This window comes from Hemitrygon akajei, chromosome 11, assembly GCF_048418815.1.
Source record: "Hemitrygon akajei chromosome 11, sHemAka1.3, whole genome shotgun sequence".
In the NCBI taxonomy this organism is placed as follows: Eukaryota; Metazoa; Chordata; class Chondrichthyes; order Myliobatiformes; family Dasyatidae; genus Hemitrygon; species Hemitrygon akajei.
Window position 1 is genome coordinate 97719168 of NC_133134.1, and position 23395 is coordinate 97742562.

General features: G+C 41.9%; 1 protein-coding gene across 1 annotated transcript; it reads right to left on the minus strand.

The window, feature by feature from the left end:
• Positions 1-206: 206 nt before the first annotated feature.
• LOC140736362 (immunoglobulin kappa light chain-like) lies at positions 207-22592 on the minus strand. The gene is made up of 7 exons (XM_073062351.1): positions 22470-22592; positions 22048-22177; positions 21017-21343; positions 9189-9479; positions 6052-6171; positions 5892-5950; positions 207-319 (listed from the first exon to the last, which is right to left on the minus strand). The coding sequence occupies exons 1-7, from the start codon at positions 22590-22592 to the stop codon at positions 287-289; spliced, it is 1083 nt and encodes a 360-aa protein (XP_072918452.1). The 3' UTR covers positions 207-286.
• Between the last annotated feature and the right edge of the window lie 803 nt (positions 22593-23395).

Consider the following 23395-nt stretch of genomic DNA (forward strand, 5'->3'; position numbering starts at 1 on the left):
GTGGATGGAGACATCCGGGAATATGACAAGTGCTCATGCGGCCGATCGATGGCGCCGTGAATCAATTGGGCCTCCTGCGCGCGGACTTTCTTTCGAGTGTGCAAGTTTTTGTCTCGGCGGGCCGGTTTGTCTCTCCCGCACTGTAAATTGCTCAGATTGTGCCGTTACTAACACTTCAAGAACATTTAATCATACTACTCCGTTGCTGTTCTTACTCCGCACATATGAAACAAGGTCTAAATCTGTCGTTGTTCACGGAGGATAATATTCACTCTGCCTTTCCAGATCAGTTAGTAGCAATCGCCAGCTGGGCGTAGATCTGTAAGGGAATGGCATGAGATTGGTTAATGTATCACTCCCCACCCTGCACCATTCCTCGCCAGGTTATGCAGCGGAGACTGAGGAATTGAGACAAGGGCGTAGCATTTTGACAAGTAACATGGTGGTAAGAGGTACAGTTCAGGTAGCTATGATAATCGGTGGGTTTATTACAGCTAGCTGTGAATTGATCTTTCAAGGATCACTAAATTCAGGAATGGTTCCAGAGAACTGGAAATTTGTAACTGTCAGTCGACTCTTTCAGAGGTAGAAGAAAGGACATTATAGGCCATTAAGCCTGACCTCAGTGGTTGGGAAGATGTTGGAATCCATTACGAAGGCTGAGGTTTCAAAATACTTGGAACCACGTGATACAGTAAGCCAACGTCAGCATGGTTTCCGTTAGCAAAACTCTTGACTGGCAAGTCTGTTGGGACTCTTCGTGGGAATAACAGGCAAGATAGACAATGGAGAGTCAGTGGGTGTTGTTTCCTTAGATTTTTCAGAAGTCCTTTGACAAGGTTGCTTCATAAGATAAGACCAATGGTATTACAGAAAAGATACTAGCATGGATAGATTAGCTGCCGAAGACAGGTGATGTTCCACAAAGGCCTATGATGGGAGCTCTTCCTTTCACACTTTATGTCAACGATTTTGTTGACGGAGTGGTTGCTTTGTGGCCAGGTTTACGGACAACATAAAGGCAATTGGAGGGACGGGTAGTGTTGAGGAAGCAAGGTGTCTGCAGAAGGACATGGACAGAACTGGAGGATAGACAAACAAGTTGTAGATGGAATGAAGAGCAGGAAAGTGTATGATCATACAATTTGGTGGAAAGAATAATGGCGTAGATTATTTTCTAAACAGGGAGAAAATTTAAAAATCAGAGGAGCAAAGAGCCCTTGGAGTTCTTGTGTAGAAATCCCTGAAAGTTATTTGCAGGTTGAGTGGGTAGTAAGGAAGGCAAATACAATGTTAACATTCATTTCGACCAAACTGGAATATAAGAGCAAAGCTCTAATTCTGGGGCTTTATAAGATATTAGCAGTACCGCAATTCGAGTACTGCGAACAGAGGAAAGTTACTGTGCTCAGGTCTCTGTCAGGTTATGTGTATGAGGAAACTTAATCACGAGTTAATTCCAAATCAAAGGAATGTGATATTATGGAGCAAAGAGTTTCATTCACCTTTAAAATCTCTGATTACAGCCAACCAACAACAAATCGCAGGACACTCCCGTCCAATCCCTAAACCTGCCCCTGTGATGTCCTTCCGATTTCAATATTATTCTTCAGTCCGTGCTCTATGTAACCTTGTCCAGTCCTGGACCTAATACATCCATAATATCCTACAGCCCATGGGCCTCCTGTTGTCCCTTGAATGCAGGACCTTTCGACCTTACATCTTCCCTATCTCCCTTCCCATCTACCGCCACCAGCACCAACGTCCTTCACTATCTACTGCATGTAAATCCCTTCAATCTCTCTGCAACTTAAGCACCTACACAGCAGCCTATTTGCGTAACACCTCCCGCCAGTATACCACTCCGTGTGACCCCCTCCAGCCCAGAAACTGTCTATCTGTGTAACCCATCTAACCATTAAACCGTTTTCGATCTGTGTAATTCGTCCAAATCCTAAACCCCTTTATCAATGCAGCACACAACCTCTATCTCCTCGCCGATCTATAACTCCTTTTTAAGCTGATTCCTTGCAACTGAAATCCCCCCAAATTCCATCTCCAATTCCATTCCCTGTTGAATTCTTTCTCTTCTTCCGCAACTCCACGACTTCTCAAGATCTCTGCACTCTGTTGTTGAGGACGAACTTCAACATTGTCAATGTTCGCTGCTGCGGAGCTGGACACCCGACCGCTCCTCGTTTAAAGACACCCCGCCAACCGGGATGGACCAGCTTCGGGTCACATGAACTTATAGTTTGGTGTTAGGTTCTGTCTATTGTCGTATCTGGAATGTGTTTTAGAACAATGAATCCTACACAAAGGTATAAAAACAACATGGTTGTTGTGGATGACTTCAACTTTGCTAACAGATTGGGAACTTCTTAAAGCAAGAGATTTATACAGTGCAACATTTGTTTGCTGAATCCTAAATAGTTTCTATATCCTGCTGCAGATGTGCCAACAAGAAGATAGGGCAATATTGAACTGGAGTTTGATAATGACCCTGGCTAAGTGACTGGGGGAACAGTTAGGGAACAGTGCTCACAACTCCATAGTTTTTTTTCAGATAGCTGTAAATAAGAATATTATAAATACCATTACATTCGAACAGGGTAAATTAGTGAATATTAGACAGAAACTGGACAGCGTCAATTGGGAACAGCTGTTTTGGCGCAAGTATCGGGACAGACAGCGAATCCGGTCCAGAAGGAAAGGGAATCTTTTGGGTAAAAAAATAAAATGTTTGCAAAGCTAAAGAATCAAACAGAGCCCTTAAGAATTATGAAGAAGCTAGAAACTATCTCGAAGCAGTTAGGAAGGCCAGAAAGGGCCATGAATAGTCATTGGCAAGTTGGATTAAAGAGAATCGCAGGACGTTCCATTCATACATCAAGAGCAAGATGATAATTAGCAGCGGGTAGGGCAACTGAATGATAAATGAGGGAACATGTGCATGGATGTGAAGAATGTGGTTAAGTGCTCAACATCAGTATTTACCAAGGACAAATATGTGGAAGGTGCCGAGATTAGTGTGGCGGGTACAAATTTGCTTGTGCATTATGAGATAAAGAATGAGGCAGTGCTAGGTCTCTTAAAGAGCATTAAGTGGATGTCCTGATAGGATATACTCCGTATTACTCAGAGGGGGCACAGATGAGATTGCTGGAGGCTTCACCGATACCTCAGTGGACTCTCTAGCCACAGGCGAAGTCTCTTAGTGCTAGGAATTAGCTAATGTTCCATTATTTTTGAAAGGAAATAGGGATAATCTTGAGAATTTTAACACCGTCAAGTCTCGCGTCAGTGTAAGGGATGTTACTGGAAATAATTCATAACGATCGGATTTATTAGCGTTTGGAAAACCTGTCTTTGCGCGGGGCAAGTCCTGTCTTCCTAATTTGATTAAGATTTTTGATGAAGTGACGATGGTGATGTATTTTAGACAGAGCTATGGATGTTGTCTACATGGATTATAGTAAGGCGTTTGACAAGGTTCCATATAGGAGGCTCAATCGAAGCTTAAAATGCTTGGGTTCTATGGTGAATGGGCCTTTGGGATTCACGATAAGTTTGCCCATTGAAGACAGGGGGTACCGGTCGAAGCGACTGATTCAAGTTGGAGGGCTGTGTTCCGCAGGGATCTGCACTGAGACCTCGGCCGTACGTGATATATAAATGACCCGGATGAAAATGTGGATTAGTAAGTTTGCAAATGATACCAGAGTTGTGGACAGCGTAAGAGGAGGAGGAAGTCGCGACGCGACGCAGCGCGCGCGGCTCTCTGGAGATGGATATTTGTTACTTTTTAAGTAGGGATCCGTGCACAATCCTGATTCGATGGAGACAGACGTGAGAGCCTGGAGGAACAGCTGGAGAAACTTCTGAAATGCCCACTTCGCTGTCGCTGCTACTGTGCGGTCCGGAATCTCCGGAGGAGAAGGCCTCCGAGACCTCGGCTTTGCTTGCTTCGGCGGCCGGGACGATGTCGAAGGCGCTCGGCAGAGGATAGCGCTCGGGAGGTTGTATCGAAGGGGCTGATCGGAGGCCCGAAGCTTTCAGACGGACTCAAGAGTCTGCTGTCGTCGAGCGCTTCCAAGGGCATTAGTTGTCAGTGCCTGGAAGTTTATGGCAGGGAGAGTTTCTCCATTTTGCTGCCTGATATCGGGACTATTGGAGTCGATCGGGACTTGAGATTTTTTTTTCAAAACCGTGCCATTGGTCTGTTTTTATCGAATTACGGTATTGCTTTGCACCGCTGTAACTATATGCTATAATTATGTGGCTTTGTCAGTTTGAGTCTTTGGTTTGTCCTGTGTTTATTTTGTGATATCACTCTGGTGGAACATTGTATCATTTCTTAGTGCATGCATGCATTTCCAAATGATATTAAACGAGGACTGAGTGTCCTCATAATCTAAAAAAAGAAGGCGACCAAAGGATACAGATCAGTTGCAGATACGGGCGAATGACAGAGTTTAATCCCACCAAGTGAGAAATGCTGCATTACAAAGGGATGGTGCACCTTTAATGACAATCCCTTAACGCCAGTGATATACAGAGGGATTTTGGAGTTGAGTTCATATATCCCTGAATTCAATTTTGGTCGGCTCCGTTATAGGAAGGATGTTGAAGCTTTGGAAGAAGTGCAGAAGAAGTTTGTTGGTATACTGTCTGGAATGGAGAGCATCTGCTATAAAGAAAGTTTGGCCCTGCATACGAATTCTTACATTTGCAGTAATCCCTCCCATTCCTCCAACAATCTTTCTTATCCCCTACCATCAGGCAGGCGGTACCGGAGTATTTAAACAATAACTTTTAGGGTGGGAAACAGCTTCATCCCACAGGCCATAAGACTACTAAACACCCTGCCACCACCCATGACTCAGCACGTATGAAGTGTCATTGACGTTATACTGTTTACTTTTGACTTGTGCCGCAGGCATTGTATTATTTGTTAATATATTTGTGGTTATTATGGTTATATTACTTAATGTGTGGTGTGTAAGTTATATGTACTGTGTTGTGCAACTTGGTCCAGAGGAACGTTGTTTCTTTCGGCGATATACATGTGTACGGCTGAATGACAATAAACTGAACTTGAACTTGAGTAAACTTGTGTTCAATGGAACTTCTGAGACTGAGGGTCTATTTGACAATGAGTTACAGACTATGAGAGACACAGATAGAAAAAGTAGCCAGTGTCGCTTTTCCACATTGTTGAAACGTGGCATGCGTTTAAGGTAAACTGGGGTAAGTTCAAAGGAGATGTGCGGGTCTATTTTTTTTTTAACACAGAGAATGGTAGGAGCCCGAACTTCGCTGCCCAAGGTGTGGTGGAGGAAAATGCGATAGAGCGGTTCTGCAGACTTTACGATCGGCACATAGATGTGCTGGAAATTGAAGAATATGGACATTCTTCAAGCGGAAGTGAGTAGTGTAGTTAGGTATCTGATTTCTAATTCAATTAGCTCAATGGAACATCGTTGGCTGAAGGACCTGTTCCCGTGTTGTGCTCTTCTGCGTGCAAAGTAATTACTTACTTGTAAATGGCATTATTGGGTACAGGAATGGAACCCAGTGTGGTATTCTGCCATTGTAGCCCATTCACTTCAAGGTCCAACGCACTGTACGCTCAGAGATGCTCTTCTGACACCACTGCCGTAACACGTGATGATTTAAGTTACTTTCACCTTCCTGTCAGCTTGAACCAGTCTGCCCATTCTCCTCTAACCTCTCTCATTAACAAATCGGTTTCGTCCACATCACTGCCACTGTTGTTTGTTTTTTTTTAAACCAGCCTCAGTAAGCGCTACAGAATGGTGTGCCAGCAAACGCCAGGGTATCGCATTATGAGCAGGTTTACAGGTGTACTTGAAATTGTGTGCACTTACATCACGTTCTCGATCCTTTCGCCGGGTGGTGGTGCTTTTTCCTGCCGTTTCTCCTTTTACTGATTGAAAGAGATGTTTAAAAGTGAGCTTTTCTTCAAAGGCATTATTCACCGTTTGACGAATAGTTCAGGTCATGGTTAGGTTATGGCCAACACGTTACCTGGTTTGCGTTCCTTCCGATACTTCCTGATGGCCACAGTGGTCGCCCCTACAGCAAGGAACACGAGGGTCGCCGCCAGGCCAATCGAAAGCACATGACAGAGCTGGAGCTGCAGGCTGTCTGAAGGACATAGAATCGACTTTCAATTGAAAGTAATTTACCATCAGTTCCAATCTGCATTTGTTGGCCTGTGTGTCCTAATTACTCAACACATTGTAGATAAATTCAAGATATTATCAGAATCAGAATCAGGTATTTGTCGTGAGACTTGCTGTTTTGCTGTAGCAGTATATTGCAATGCGCAATAATCAAAACTATAAATTACAATAGGAAGTATATGTATGTGTCCGGCTGTCTGTCTGTCCGTCTGCAAACTAAATAAGTAGTGCAAAAAGAGAGGGAATATCGTGAGGTAGTAGTCATGGGTTAATTGTCCATTCAGATATCTGACGGCGGACGGGAAGAAGCTGATCCTAAAACTTTTCAGACTCTTATAGTTCAATCTTGAGAGAAGCAATGCGTAGAGGGCATGTCCTGGGTGATGGGGTCCATAATGATAGATGCCCCTTTTTGAAGCATGGCGTTTTGCAAGTGTCCTGGATACTGGAAATACTGTCGGCCATGATGGAGCTATCTTACTTTACAATTGATATATTTAAAGGGGAGGTTGTAGGTTTATCGATTAGCAAGAGCGTCAGAGGTTGCGGGGAAAGGCAACAGAATAGGTTTGAGGGCGATAGTAAAGCAGCGATGATGGAATAGCGGAGCAGACTCGATGAGCTGAATAATACTACGTTTTGTGGTCTTATGCTCTAATCTCTCATTCCTTCTGAAAATACTGACCTTAGATCTCTACAACAGTCTGTCCAAATGGCTCTCTACTCGTCACAGGAACTGGCCTTTCGGCCCAACAACCCCATACTGGTACTTGGGCTCCCGGTGGCATTTACATGTTCTTCCACTTCTGCTCTAGTCTGACACTGGGTTAATACCAATAACATTATCGGTCCTTATTGCAACACTTTTTTCAAGATTGGGGAGGGTGGTCTCTGATTACCCTTCGCTTGCTGGCCAACGTCATTCGCTGTTTGTCGCTCTGTCTCGGATATGTTCGCTCTATTCTATTGCAAAGGTAGCTCGTTACTCTAAGGACACGATTTCGATCCAGCTCTAGAATGACCCCTCTTTGAAGAGTGCACGTTTCCGCGTGATCATGTGGCATTCCACCAGATATTCCCGCTCCCTCACAGTTAGGAAATCGTTGCTGGTAACTATGTGGCAACAAAGAAACAAAGCAAGTATGATTTCCCTTTCTATGCGGCAAGGCTAAAGGGGATACAAAGGACAGAAATCGGGGACAGTGTGTCTCAAGTCCTGACTCGGCCAATAACAAGCACGAGATTAAGGACTGTAAGAGCCTGAGGGAATGTCATAGAAAATGATCTGATTGGCTCCCTTCCTTTGCAAGCTTTGTATCTGGGGTCTAATTTGGAATGTAATACATCTTGGAAGATTATAGCAATTAGTATCAGGTTTATTATCATCACATAAACCGAGATGCGGTGAAAAGTTTGCCATCCAGACAGATCATATCGCACATAAAACACAGAGTAGCACAAAAGGAGAAACTGGGGAATGAAGTATTGTAGTTACAAAGAAAGCGCAGTGTAGGTGAATAACAAGATGCAAGAGCCATGACGACTAGCTTTTGAGATGAATAGATCACGGAACGGAAATCTGTACAGCACAGTACAGACATAACGATGCTGTGCCGACCTTTTCACTCTAAAATCGGTCTATTCCTTCCCTTCTACATTATCCTCCATTTTCCTTTCATCCATGCACCTATCTAAATCGTGTAAGAGCTCTGTTCAAAGGGCCCATAGAAATCCGGGCCAGGGCAATTTGAGTTTGAATTTAACTAACTTTTGAGATTATAGCAAATATGATAGTAAAGGCGAACTGAAACCTACAGGGTCGCGCATGTTCAGAGTTCTTCGATCTGTCACAGCTGAGCGCGCCCGACGCTGGGAAGCGATATATTGGCCTGGAGAGGGGAATGGTTAAACAATAGAGAGTCGGCGGTGAATAGGTCAGTTTCAGCCCTGAACTACTTATGTCTTGTGATGAGTTGAATGTTTTGTAACCGGTTTCCCCCATTATATAAATTCTGAGGTGACTATGGGGAAATTTATAGGTCCGTGCGGTAACGTATCGGTTAGCGAAACGACTTATAGTGCCGGCTGAAAGATCGAGGCTCGGTTCCTGCTGCTGTCTGTAAAGAGATTGTACATTCTCCCGGTAACCCCGTGGGTTGCGACTGGGTGCTCCGGTTTGCCCTCACATTCCCAGGACATAGGGTTTGGGTTAGTGAGTTACAGGCATGCTATGCTGCCGCCGGAAGTATGGCGGCACTTCCGGGCTGCCCCAGTACGCCATCACTGATTTGATTTGACGCAAAAGACGCAGTTCACTTTATTTTTCGATGTACACTTGGCAATTAAATATCATCTATCCAAAATTTATCGGAGTCGTGTGTCGGGGAGTGAGTACATTCAAGGACTCTACTCTACAACTCATTATTATTTATTAACTTATTTATTACTTGTGCGATTTGAGTTCGTTTGTATATCGGTTGTTTGTCAGTCTTCGTTATTAATAGCTTTTCACAAATTCTGCTGTATTTCTTTCTTGCTTTACTGTGAATGTCCGCGATCTCAATGCGATATATCGTGACATATACTTACTTTGATAATAAATGTACTTTGTAGTTTGAAGAAACAGAAATGAATCAATATGAATAAAAAGACAATGATAATAAATCTGATTCTGATTCCCACCATTTCCCTCAGCAGGGTGGCCAAACCAAGAGGTGCCCATTAAAAGTTAGTTTTGAGTGATGATAAAGGAAATAAGGGAAAGGGCTTCACTCGGAGAGAGGTGAAAGTTTCCATGATCGATGGTGAGGGGGGAGAAGCTCTGCTCACATTACCGCAGTGTTTGAATGCGGCAGTAGAGTCGGTAAGCCACGGAGACAGCGCTGGAGAGCGGGATTTATCTCGATGCTAAGCATAAACACAAAGGGCCGAATGGCCTCGCGTCATAAAGCTGATTGGAATCGCTAGTTTCTACGATACCTTTCTGAGCGGAGACACTGTCACTGACCAGCTGTCCAGTGGCGCAAGTGCAGACGGTGCCGCTACGCCAACTTTCCACCGGGATCTGGAAGCGGCTTCTAACGCTGTAGCCTCCGTCCGGATCAAATATCGGGGGATCAACGCGACCTTCTGTGGCATGTCCTGATATGTTCCAGCGGATGCTCAGCGAATGGGACGACACACCTCTCACCAAACACATCAATGTCACCAGTTGCATTTGGGCAATTTGATCCGCTTGCGGCGCTAACAAGAATATGGTGGGAGGCTGTTCTGAATGCGGAAAACACAACAACGCTGTATTAATTGGATGGCCAATTTTAATCACCGTTTCAAAATCAGGCTATGCTGGCTATCTTCCCCGTGCTTGCCGTCAAGTGCATATCTGTGCTAATCCTATTTTATAAGGCCCTCTGTCTGTGATAGTTCGCCTCCAAAACTGAGCGAGTAGCTGCATCGCTACCCCTCAGGGAGTGAGATCCCAACGCCCCTCGGAGAGAAACATCCTTCTTCAAGCCTTCTATATATTTCCCACTCCTCTTCTATATAGGTTTATCGATACATTTACCGGAGTCCCCACAGCAGAGCGTTTAACGCGACGCTATTATACTTCAAGGAGACGGAGTTTGGAGTTCAACCCCGGCTTCCACTGTAAGGATTTTGTCACCCTGAAACGCCATTCCTTGTAGAGAGCGTGGGATTCCTCCGGATGCTCCGGTTTCCTGGCACAGTCCAAAATCGTACCAGTCAGTAGGTTAATTGGTCATTGTATTTTGTCCCGTGATTAGGCTGAGCTAATGTTTCACACTTCTATCAGCTTACCCTCTCCACCCCAAGGAAAATAAAGCAAAGTGCACAGCCGCTCCTTGCAAACGAAACAGCATCGTTGTGATAGAGACCCACAGCGGAGAAGCAGGCAATACAGTTCATCATATCCACCAGCGGGCACCAATCCACATTAATCCCATCTTCCTACACTTAGCAAAGACCCTTCTGTCTAAGTAATCAATGAACACATCTAGACACCTTTTAGATGCTGTCAGCAAATCTACTGCAACCATTCTATGATGGTTGATCCTCTTCAGCTCCTCTCGAAAATTTTCTGCCTTATAATAAATCTTTGCTCTTTTGTTTGTCTACCTCAAATGTGTTGAAGGGCCTTCTGATGTTTACTTCGTGTCTATCACCTCCCTGTCTCTCAATTCAATAACCTGACTTATGAAAGGCCAATATCGATTTGCCTTCATAATCACAGTATGTACGTGCGATGCCACATTGAATGATCACTGGATTTGTAATCCAATCTCCTTCTGTTCCTCAACTTCTATGTTTCTCATGTCCTTTCCTCATTAATCCACCCAAAACGCATCCACTCGCGCTAAGCCGAGTGAACATTTATAATGCATTCCACCAACACTTCAGTATCACCCCTTGGACAAAGACTAACTTTCACACTATCCGTACAATCCACTATTTCGTCCTTCTTTGTCTTCTCCACAAATTTACTGATCCTGCTTCTTATATCAAAATCTAAAGTATTCAAGAATATTTCAAAAAGCCAAGGTTCCACCCTCTATTCTCGGAGAACACCGCTGGTAACAGCATCCAACCTTCCCTTACCTTGTTGCCAGTCTAATGTGGAATTGTTTGCCAAATTTCCCTGGTCCATGTCTATCTGGGACATTGCCAGAGGCATCACTGAAGTGCATCTAAATCATACATTGATTGCACTGTCTACATCTTAAACTTTTCTATTTCAATATTTTTATTAATATCAACATGGTAAGATTGATACATAATTAATAGGGTTACAAAATTACAAAATTAACATGACCATAAAAGGATACATAAGCAATAACTACAATATAGTAGTCTTCCCAAATCATACGTGATCGACAAGATAGAAAAAAAAACTAGGTATATCAATATAAAGAAATGAGAAGAAGAAGAAGAAGAAGAAGAAGAAGAAAAAGAGAAACAAATTATTATCCCAAAAAACAAGAACTAATCCAACAGACTAACCACTAACTAATAACAAAAGAAATGGCGATGAACATGGGTTGTTTATAGTATCTTAGAAAAGACAAAGAATCATCAGTGTCACCAACTCCGATCCTCTCTACATATATATAATCAGCACCAGAAAAGAAATAAGATTGGAACAGGGTCAAATTGCATCATATAAAAATGTTGAATTAATGGCCTCCTAGTCTTTTCAAATGTAATAGAAGGGTCATATATGACACTTCTAATTTTTTCCAAATTTAAACATAACATAGTTGGAGAAAAACAATGAAAGGTGGTACGGGGATTAACTTCTTTCCAACTAAACAAAGTAGGTCTTTTAGCCATTAATGTAAGAAATGCAATCATCCGACAAGCAGAAGGAGATACATGAATTGACTCCATCATTGGTAAACCAAAGATTGCAGTAATAGGATGAGGTTTTAAATCAATATTCAATACCGCGGAAATAATATCAAAAATGTCTTTCCAATATTTTTTCAAGGACAGACATGACCAAAACATATGGTTAGAGAAGCTATCCTAGAATGACATCTGTCACATATAGGATTTATGTGGGAATAAAAACAAGCTAATTTATCCTTGGACATATGAGCCTTGTACACAACTTTAAACGGAATAAATGAATGTTTAGAATATATAGAGGATAAATTAACTAGTTGAAGAATTTTATCCCAATTCTCAATTGGGATAGTAAAGTAAGTTCTCTTTCCTATTTTCATAATTATATTGCAAACATTTGATATTACACCTTTCTGAAAAGGTTTCAGTTCTAACAATTTTTCCAAACTACCCATAGAATCTAGATTTGGAAAGGTAGGAAGTACAGTGTTTGAAAAGTTCCTAATCTGTAAATATCTAAAAAAAATGAGATCTGGGCAAATTATATTTATTAGATAATTGTTCAAAAGATATGAAACAATTATCCAAAAATAAATCAGAAATTCGTAGTCTTCCGAGATAAATGAGCTTGGTCTGTAATAGAGGGATGAAAAAAGAAATTGGATACGATAGGAATTGTTAAAACAAATTGATTCAACCCAAAAAAAATCCGAGATTGAAAACATATACGGAGAGTGTGTTTAACTATCGGTTTGTCAATTCGTTTATGCAATTTAGAATGAGAAAAAGGGAAGAGAAGTTCCTGAGATAGAATCCAATAAAGATCCTTGTACAGATTTAGTTTCCAAATTTACCCAGTGAGGGCTAGGAGATAAATCCAAATCCCTTAACCAACATTTCAAATATCGAATATTAATTGCCCAGTAATAACATGTAAAATTTGGCAATGCCAAACCACTTTCCTTTTTTGACTTCTGTATATATATTTTACCTAAACTAAGATTTTTCTTCTGCCATATATATGAAGAAATTTTTGAATCGACATTGTCAAAAAAGGATTTCGGAATAAAAATTGGTACCACTGGAAATATATATGAGAACTTAAGTAAAATAATCATCTTAATAGCATTAATCTGACCTATCAATGATAAAGACAATGGTGTCCATTTAGTAAACAAACAGTAAATCTGATCAATTAAGGGTAAAAAATTAACCTTAAATAAATCCTTTTTTTTGGTAAATTTAATCCCTAAGTATATAAAATAATCATTAACTAATTTAAAAGGAAAATTTCTGTAAATTGGAACCTGCCTGTTTAGGGGGAACAATTCATTCTTATTAAGATTCAATTTATACCCGTAAAAATTACTAAACTGAGGCAACAATGATATAACTCCAGGAATGGATTTCTCAGGATCAGAAATGTATAATAACAAGTCGTCTGCAAATAATGATAACTTATGTATATCCATCCCGCGAGTAATGCCAAAAATGTTAGGTGATTCTCTAATAGATAATTGCCAAAGGTTCCAGGACAAAATCAAATAATAATGGACTAAGAGGACAACCTTGTCTGGTACTCCGAAATAAACAAGAAAAGGGAGATCTTTGTTGTTAGTAAAAACCGAGGCTACTGGAGTATGATATATCAATTTAATCCAACATATAAATGTCGGACTAAAGATAAACTTCTCAAGCACAGTATATAGATATGGCCATTCAACTCTATAAAATGCTTTCTCCGCATCTAATGAAATGACAGATTCTGAGGTGCTACGTGAAGGAGTATAAACAATATTCATTAATCTCCTAATATAAAAAAAAGAATAGCGATTTTTAATAAAATCCGTTTGATCCTCCGAGATAATTTGAGGTAATACCTTCCCCAGCATCGTCGCCAGTAACTTGGAAAAGATCTTGGAATCTACATTCAACGGGGATTTCGGTCTATAGGATGCACAGTCAGTAGGGTCTTTATCTTTTTTCTCAGTATTAAAGAAATGGAAGCTCTATAAAAAGATTGTGGTAGTTTACCTATTCTAATTGCTTCTTAAAAACCCTGCATAACCAAGGAGAATGAGTAGAGAAAAAAAAACTTGAAAAATTCCACTGTATACCTATCTGGACCTGGTGATTTTCCGGAGTTCATTGAGGAAATAACACTTTTAATTTCTGCACCCGTAATAGGAATTTCTAATATTAAACGTTCTGCAGATGATAATTTTGGAAAATTCAATTTCTCTAAAAATCATACATGGTATTAAGATCATGAGGAAATTCAGAGTGATGTAGAGAAGTTTTAAAATCTTAAAAAGATTTGTTTATCTCATCATGATGAACTGTCAATTCACCACTCTGTTTCCGGATCTTAATAATTTGACGTTTAGCCGAAGCATTCTTCAATTGGTTAGCTAACTATTTGCCCGATTTATCACTATTTATGTAAAATTCACTTCTAGTTTTCATTAATTGAATTTCAACCGAAGATATGAGTAATAAACTGTGCTCCATTTGAAGCTTAACTCCTTGTTTATAAAGCTCCATACTAGGAGCGATCGAATACTTCTTGTCAATTTCTTTAATCTTATTAACCAATAAAAGAGATTCATTCTTAATACGTTTTCTCAAACCAACAGAATAGGAGATAACAACGCACAAAATGCTGGTGGAACACAGCAGGCCAGGCAGCATCTATAGGGAGAAGCACTGTCGACGTTTTGGGCCGAGATCCTTCGTCAGGACTAACTGAAAGGAAAGATACTAAGAACAGGAGATAATCTGTCCACGTATATATGCTTTAAAAGTGTTCCAAAATGTTCCGCAGGAAATTTCATCCATGGAATTAGTTGAAAAGAATAAATCAATCTGTTCCTTCATAAATTTAATAAAATCCGGATCTTGCAGTAAGGTAGTATCAAATCGCCAATGTTTAATACTAGGAGCTGTGTCCATTAATTTAATAGGAAGTTTCATTGGAGCATGATCAGAGATGGCTATAATGTCATAATTACAACCAATTGCAGATGTACTAAGACGAGAGTCAATGAAAAAGTAGTCAATTCTCGAGTAAGAATGATAAACATGTGCGAAAAATGAAAACTCTTTGTCCTTAGGATGTAGAAAACTCCAAGTATCGAAAATTCCGGAGTCAGTCAAAAAAGAATTGCTAAGTGGCCGACTTATTAGTTAAAGTCTGAATGGATATAGATCTATCCAGCCAAGGATTTAAACAACAATTAAAGTCACCACCCATTGTTAACATATAATCATTTAGATTAGGTAGAGAAGTAAATAAAGACTTAAAAAATTCAGGATGATCCACGTTTGGAGCATAAACATTAACAATAGCAACATTATTATTAAAAAAATAACCAAGTAATTAACAAAAATCTACCATTCGGATCCGAAATAATATCATGTTGAGCAAATGTAAAAGAGGAGTCAATAAAAATTTAAACTCCTTTTACTTTAGCATTCGAATTCGAATGGTACTGTTGACCCTCTAAAACCTAAAAATAACGTTGATTGTCCTCTTTCTTCACATGAGTTTCTTGTGCAAAAATAATATACGCGTTCTGTCCTTGGAATACTTTAAAAATCTTTTTCCGTTTAATCAGAGCTATGAACTCATGCAACCGGAAGAGGGACAAAAATACAGGGAGGAACCGGAAATGACGACACAGCGGACATTTCAGTCGTTTGAAATCAGCCCAAATGAAAAACCTGGAAAAACTCATAAAATGACAAATGGAAAAGACCCTCCCGCCCACCACCCACGAAAAAAACTACCTGAGCCTAAAGGAGGCCAGGAAAAAGAAGAATAACACTAAATCTACCCCCCGTGACTCCAGAAGGCGACTCCAAATATATCAAGGAGAAAAAAAAATCCACCCAAAATCCGAAAAAATAATTAAATACTATGCTAAAACTGACTTCTTAGTACAGTTGCTAGTAAAAAGAGAACGAAAAGAATATGAACACTGGTACCTTTTATAATCGGGTAAAAACCCGAACAAATAAAAAATTAGGTTGTACTAAAAAAAGGCGTTATGGGAAGAAGAAGAAGGCAAAAAAAAAAGATAGCCAGATACAAAAAAAAGCGATATTTTAGAAAAAGGAGAACCGCCATCTTCGTTAACCAAAAAGTGAAAAAGAAACAAGATATATATCTAAAACTTTTTTTAAAAAATCACCGTCAAAGGACTAATAATAATTTCCAGAAAAATAAAGCACAATGGTTAAAGTAAGTAAATTGGAAATTTTAGTATCACGGCAAAGAAAAACTTCAATTGGAATATAAAATAAAAAATAAACTTCGAGTAGTAACCAGAAGCAAAATCTGGTTTTTAAAGCAAAAGTTGTCTTATAACGATCAAAGTTCATAAAATTATTGTGAACTATAAAAGAATAAAAACGGACATAGCCAGTACTGCGAAAACCATACATTTATTCCAGGCGAGTGCCCGAAGCAGTAGGATAATTCTCGTTCAGAAAACTTCGAACTTCAAATGTGGAGAGAAAAACACACTGTGGTGCATTCGGAGGCGAGATTCTAAGTTTTGCAGGGTATAAGAGCGCTGGTTTAAGCTTTTTCTCGTAACATTCGGACATCAAAGGTTTAAAAGCCAGCCGCGCCTTCATCACTTCTGGGCTGAAATCCTCCACAAGACGGAATTGGAAATCCCGCAATTTACTCACACCTAAGCGGCGAGCCGTGCGAATAAGGTGCTCTTTAAAATGCACATCATGAAATCGAAAAATTGCAACTGGTGGTTTAGATGAATAAATTCATGATCGGTGCATAAATCTATGGGCACGATCGAGTAACAGAGGACTGTCGGGGAATTCAGAAGGGAACGCATCCTTTAAAAGTTGAGGGAAATACTTCGAGGGGTCCCCTTGTTCGATGCCTTAAGGGAGACCAAGAATACGTAAGTGCTGTCTTCTAGATCGATTTTCAAAATCGATGCTCTTGGCTTTAAATATTTCCAACTGCTTAATCGCCGAAGATAGTTTCTGTTCCAAATTCTCGATTTTCAAGTCTCGCTTCCGAGCGTCCTCTTGCAGAATTGCAATTAAAGTTTGATGACCAATATTATAGTGAGAATCCTGGAAGGCCTTTAAATCTTCTTTGAAAGTTTGTCGTTGTTCTTCAAATTTTTCATTTAAAAGCTCCAATAACGTATCGTAAGTCAATTCAGTACGCTTAGGTTCAGTCTTTTTTTTCTTTCCGTTGCAGTTAGAATCTTACCCAGTGTCTCGCTCTTCAGATCTTAAAGCCAATTCTGTACTCATTTCTTCAAAATTCACAGTACACACTCAAAGATAAATCCAAAAAGGTAATAAGAATCTTCTGGTATAGGTAAAAATAGGTTAAATAAGGGAGATCATAGGTTAAAAAAGTAAAGGTTATGCAGCGAATCCAAAACAGTACTCACTCCATGAGCGTCTCCTGGTGACCTCCGGTCTACATCATAAACTTGGCTACCTCTTCAAGAATTTCGTTTCAGATTTCTCAGACATGATCAGCTATTGACAAAGCCTGCTTGGTTGTCTCTAATTAGACCTTGTCACTCCAAGATATTACTAATCATGTCGCCTGAAGTTCAGTCTTTTAAGATCCTTACCTTTCATAGGTCTATTTTTCCCAGTCTTTTCCCTGGTACTCCAACTGCTACCTTCAAGGAGCCTCACATGTACACCACGAAAATTTACAGTACCGCACTTAAAGACCCAGCAATCTCACACTTTGCTTGCCACGAAAGCCTAGGATAGATTCGGTGATTTGGGACTTCAAAAGCCTCTATGGCTTCAAACACCTATTCTTCATTTATTGAGATTTGCACCAAAAGTTCACCTATCCCTTCACTGAAGCCTCCATCTACAAGGTGCGCTACCTTTGTGAATTCCGATGAAGCGTACTCATATAGGGCCATTCCAATACCTTCTCGCCTCAAAGACAGATTCGTCCGTTGCTTGAAATGGACTCTAATATTCCCTTGGATGATTTTTCGCCCTTAATACACTTTTAGGTGGCTTCCAGATAAAATCTTATCTGCTTGCCATTGATATTTTGTGTCATTACTTAATCTGCCTTTTAAGCATCGCCTTCCGTGTTGATACCAGGAAGGGTTTTGATCGTCTTTAACTTTCTATACAAACCATGCGTTTCATTTTTTTTATCTTTATCCATCCTCAAAAACCTTGTCGTCCATAGTTCTCTGAGAATATTACCTCTTAATTTTATCCTTGCAGGAGCATGTTGGCCCTGAGTTCTTCCTATTTCTCCTTGCATGCACATATGGACTTACCGGCAAGCCAGTGCTCCCATTGAAATCTATCCAGCTCCTGTCTAATATTAACGAACATGGATTTGCCCAGTTTAAGAGGTTTATTTCTGGTTCATGCGAACTTTTATTTTCCATTGAAGGATAGCCAAAGGAGAACTTATTGAGAGTAAGAACTAATTCCGCTAGACGGATGAGAGTTGTGGTAGAAGGAAATTGCTTATTCCTCCCACTTCCTCCAAACGAAATGTGTAGCAATGGGCACCCGCATGGGTCCCAGTTATGCCTGCCTTTTTGTTGGTTTTGTTGAACAGTCCATGTTCCAAGACTATACGGGTATCCGCCCCCCGCTTTTCCTTCGCTACATCGACGTCTGCATTAGCGCTGCCTTCTGCACGCATGCTGAGCTCGTTGAAACTTTGCATCCAACTTTCACCCTGCCCTGAAATTTACCTGGTCCATTTATGACACCTCCCTCCTCTTTGCTGATCTTTCTGTCTCCTTCTCCGGAGACGACTTATCTACTGATATCTACTATAAGCCTACAGACTCTCACAGCTACCTGGCCAATTCTTCTTCCCACCCTGTCTCTTGCAAAAATGCTATCCCCTTCTCACAATTCCTCCGCCTCCGCTGTATCTGCTCTCAAGATGAGGCTTTTCATTCCAGGACGAAGGAGGTGTCTTCCTCTTTTAAACAAAGGGGCCTCCCTTCTTCCACCATCAACTCTTCTCTCGAACGCATCTCTCCCATTTCCTGCACATCTGCCCTCATTCCATCCGGCCACCACCCCACTCGGGATAGGGTTCCCCTTGTCCTCACCTACCACCCCACAAGCCTCCGGGTCCAACGTATAATTCACCGTAACTTCCGCCACCAACAACGGGATCTCCCTCCCCCCCCTCCTCTTTCTGCTTTCCGCAGGGTTCGCTCCCTACGCGAATCCCTTGTCCATTCGTCCTCCCACCCCCTCCATTCATTCCCACCCATCTCCCACCTGGTACTTATCCTTGTAAGCGGAACAAGTGCTACACCTGCCCTTACACGTCCTCCCTCACCACCATTCAGGGCCCCAGACAGTCCTTCCAGATGAGACGACACTTACCTGTGAGTCGGCTGGTCTGGTATACTGCAACCGATGCTCCCGGTGTGGCCTTTTATATATTGGTGAGATCCGACGCAGACTGGGAGACCTATTCGCTGAATACCTACGCTCTGTCCACCAGAGAAAGCAAGATCTCCCAGTGACCACACATGTCATTTCTACGGCCCAGTCCCATTCTGTTATGTCTCTCAAAGGCCTCATCTACTGTCAAAATGAATCCAAACTCAGGTTGGAGGAACAACACCTTATATACCGGCTGGGTAGTCTGCAACGTGATGGCATGAATATTGACTTCTCTAACCTCCGTTAATACCCCTCCTCCCCTTCCTACCCCATCCCTAATATATTTAGTTTCCCCCCTCTCTTTTTCTCTCTTTCTGTTCTCCATCTCCCTCTGACGCTCCCCTCCCCCTTTCTTTCTCCCTAGGCCTCCCGTCCCGTGAATCTTTCCCTTCTCCAGCTCTGTATCCCTTTTACCAATCATCTTTCCGGCTATCAGCTTCACTCCACCCCCTCCGGTCTTCTCCTACCATTTTGCATTTTCCCCTCCCCCTGCTACTTTCAAATCTCCTACTATCTTTTCTTTCAGTTAGTCCTGACAAAGGGTCTCGGCCTGAAATGTCGACGGTGTTTGTCCATATAGATGCTGCCTCGTCTGCTATGTTCCACCAGCATTTTGTGTGTGTTGCTTTTATTTTCCATAACCACTTGAAATATGTGGAGTCACGGCCACTATTCCAAAACCGCTCCCCAGTTGACATTTCTTCAAACTGACGAGCCAGAATCTGTGGAATTCCTTGCCACATGGGGCTATGCAGGCCAATATTTAAAGCCGAGGTTGACAGCATCTTAATTAGTAAGGGTGTCAAAGGTTACGGGGAGAAGACAGGAGAATGGGATCGAGAGGGAAAATTCATCTGCCATAAAATTGCTGAGATAATTTATGGTCTTTTCACAAACTTCATTCATTTAGATACGGTCAAGTAGCATTCCTTCCCTCACTGGTAACCTACACACTTAATTAATGATCTGTCTTGTCGGATCTTAAAGATCCGTGCTGAGACTTTTATGATGAGCATTAAATATTCGAGAACTTCGAGGACGCAAAACTGGTGAATCCTCTCTGCATCCTCTCCAGCGCAATCGCTCCCTTGCTCCAATTAACGTCCTGGCTCCAATTTTAACACATGACTCTAATTTTGGTTTGATTAATGTGTTACACAGTTTGAATATACCCATTTCCTTGCTCTTAGATTCTATTCCGCGGCAACTGAAGGCAAGTATTTGGTATGTTTGCTTCACCACCTTGTCTCCAAGTCTCCTTTGCTACTGCTGTTCATTATATCTGCTCCCGAGCTTCCAAAACACTTCGCCTCAAATTTCTCAGGTTTAAATTACATCTGCCATTGTTCTGACCACCTTTAGGGGTGGCACGATAGTGTAACAGTTATGGCAACGCTTTACTGAGCCAACTGTAAGACCCCGTCGGTACCTGTAAGGGGTTAGTACGAGATCGCGTGGAGTTCCTCCGAGAGCTCCGATTTCCTCCGACATTCTAAAGACGTGAAAATAAACTGGTAATTCAAAGAGACTGATGCCGTGCTGCATCTCTGAATTAAACTGAATTAATCTCAGCAGTATCACTCTGTAGTTCAAACCTAATCTCCGCACTTCCAACAGCATCACAAATCCCCGTCAAATTCCCGTCTCATTTGTGAACGTACTAGTTATATCCTACACGTACCCTCCGGTCCCCAGCAAAACGCCGCCATATACAGTTCTAAGCCCGTCTACGAAAGGAGTAGGGTTGGGCATGGGGTTCGTAACCCCATCCCGTAAAACTGCAGTGCTACAGTAATGCAAACAGAAGCTCCCTGGGAGAAGAAGGACGTTTGAAAATGGGCTATACACTGGGTCAATTTGAAAGTGGCCCAGGATACAAGACTCTGGCGAGCTGCTTTCCGCGACTGTGCCCAGTAGGGGTAATGGGCTATAAAAAAAAAGGGATCCCAGCATCAGCAGAAATGTATGAACTTGTTACGACGAGTTACCTGTGACCACTAATTTGGATCCATTGCCGAACTCGCCATAGAACTGGTCTGCGCAGAAGTAGATCCCGGAATCTTTTCGCTGGACGTTTTCAATCACCAGGGAGTAAGTGGCTGATATTTCGTCCACCAGCCCCGAGAACCTCCCCTGCGCTTTCACGTATTTGCCCACGCTGCAAACGAACTGCAGATGCCTTTGGTCGCTCCGTTTATACCAGTTTATAGAAGCAAGCACACCGAGGTCCCTGCTGCAATTCAGGATGGCCCGACCTCCGACATGGACGGTCTGAATCGGCGGAGACTGGAACAAGGCGACCTGTGACACACAAACTAAGAAAAGGAAGATTTGATCACAGAGTGGTCCTCTCACTGATAACACAGCGACTTCAACCTCACGGCATTTTTTTACGAATTGTGACTTTGGACTACAGAAAGAGCAGCATGCTCAGTCTCTACAGTTAATTGTATTACCGGCTGCTCTACTCTCATAATTGCATCTAAATCCCCTTCTTAAAACTCCGTTTGAAATCCTTCCAGTTAACTTCATTCCCTGGTGGGTGGGGTGGGAATTAATTTACCGCACCTTCTCTCCAGAGTAATCTACCTTCCCAATTCTACCTTCTACTTTCTCTGATTATCGGTATCGGTGGTTAAACAAAAATATCGGCATAGAATATAGAACAGTACAGCAGAGTAACGGGCCCTTTTGACCCGAACCAATTAAATTAATCAAGTGGCCATCTGATCTCTTCCGTCGACACAACGTCCACTTTCCTCGCATCAATGCGCCTTCTAAACGTATTTCAAAAGTCCCTAATGTGCCTGCCTCTATCACCTTCCCAGCGCATTCCAGGAACCACATTATCTGCCCTTCACATCTGTTTCCAAACCACACTATTTCAACTTAAATGCATGCCCTCCGGTATTATAATCCACTTAGTTATTCTACCAAATCCCTTCAGTTAATTAACGATCAACATTCCCTCTAAACTAGCTGCCCAAGCTCTTCTCTTCTCGAAACTCGGGTCGCTCACCTTGCACAAAGTAAGAGAGCGCGAAGACCGCGCACCATCTCATTGTTCGTGACCGAGTTAAACTCCGGGTGTTAATCGCAGACGCCTGTTCATCGGTTTGTAAAGTTGGTGCAAGGAAGGGGGCGAGATCCTTTGTAATTGATGAGAATCAAACGTAATGCTAATTAGTAGATGTTTGTTTGTAATGGAAAAAGGTAGAGGCGTTCTGCGGGTTTCCTGTTTACGCGGGGCCAGGTTCAAGCAGATGGAACGCGGTTTGCAAACACATAAAAATATACACGCTTACTCGCGTTGATCAGACCACACTCGAAGCACTCTATATAGTGCTAACTCTGGTGTGTGAAACTGTGGACAGGACTCTGGTTAGATTTATCATGGAGGCCTAATTATGACAGGATGTCTTCCTCCAGAGAAGTACATACAGTTGGCTGGGCGGCTACTTTGTCGGGGTGAATCTTAAATCCAGAAGTGTTTGATGAAGTGGTCTGGCGAATTTTCCATGTGGCGATGGTTGTGCTGGAGGCGGGCGAGGACGTTTCTAACATGTTTCACGCCTCCTGCGTTCCAAAGTTTTTTAATACGCAACGAAGTGTTTTTCTAATCGATGTTGCAGCATTGAAATGACACCGAACAATATTTACACAGAAAGCTCCCACAAGCATTTCCAGAGCTTTTGGGCTTTAGTTCCTGATCACAACGACCTCCTGCACAAGGGTCCTTTGTCCCCCGTTTTGAATCTTTGTTTCTCGGAAGCAGCAGTGATATCATAGACTCACACAGCGCTCAAAGCGGCCCTTTGGCCCAATGTCCGTCCTATCTGACCGCTTTTGGCTCATAGACCGCTAACCCTCTCCGATCCTTCTGTTTTTCTAGATAGCTTTTAAACGTTGTTAATGTACGCGCCTGGACCTCAGTTTCTTTCAGCTCCTTTCAAATACACACCACCCTTTGCATGAAAAAGCAGCACCTGATTTCCGTCTTAAATCTCTCGCATCTGATCTTAAACCTTTGTCCTCTTCTTCTTAGCGCCCTTTACCCGAAAAAAAAGACGGCGTGTTTTCGCCTTGCCTTCGCTCCTCATGATCTTATATGCCTGTCAGGTCACTTTTCAATCTCTAACATTCCAGAGAACAGTCCTAGTCTACTCAACCTTCCCTTGCAACTCGAGCCCTCAAGTCAATGTAACATCCTTTTAAGCTCTTTCCTGTTCATACCGTTTGAATTGGGCCCGGAGTGTGCACTTGACCATGACGTTAGATCCTATGCAGGTCAACTGACAGTAAAATTAAACCTTTCCCTGCACTAAGGTTTATTTCCCTCCTACTTTAAGTAGGCCACTATAATTCCA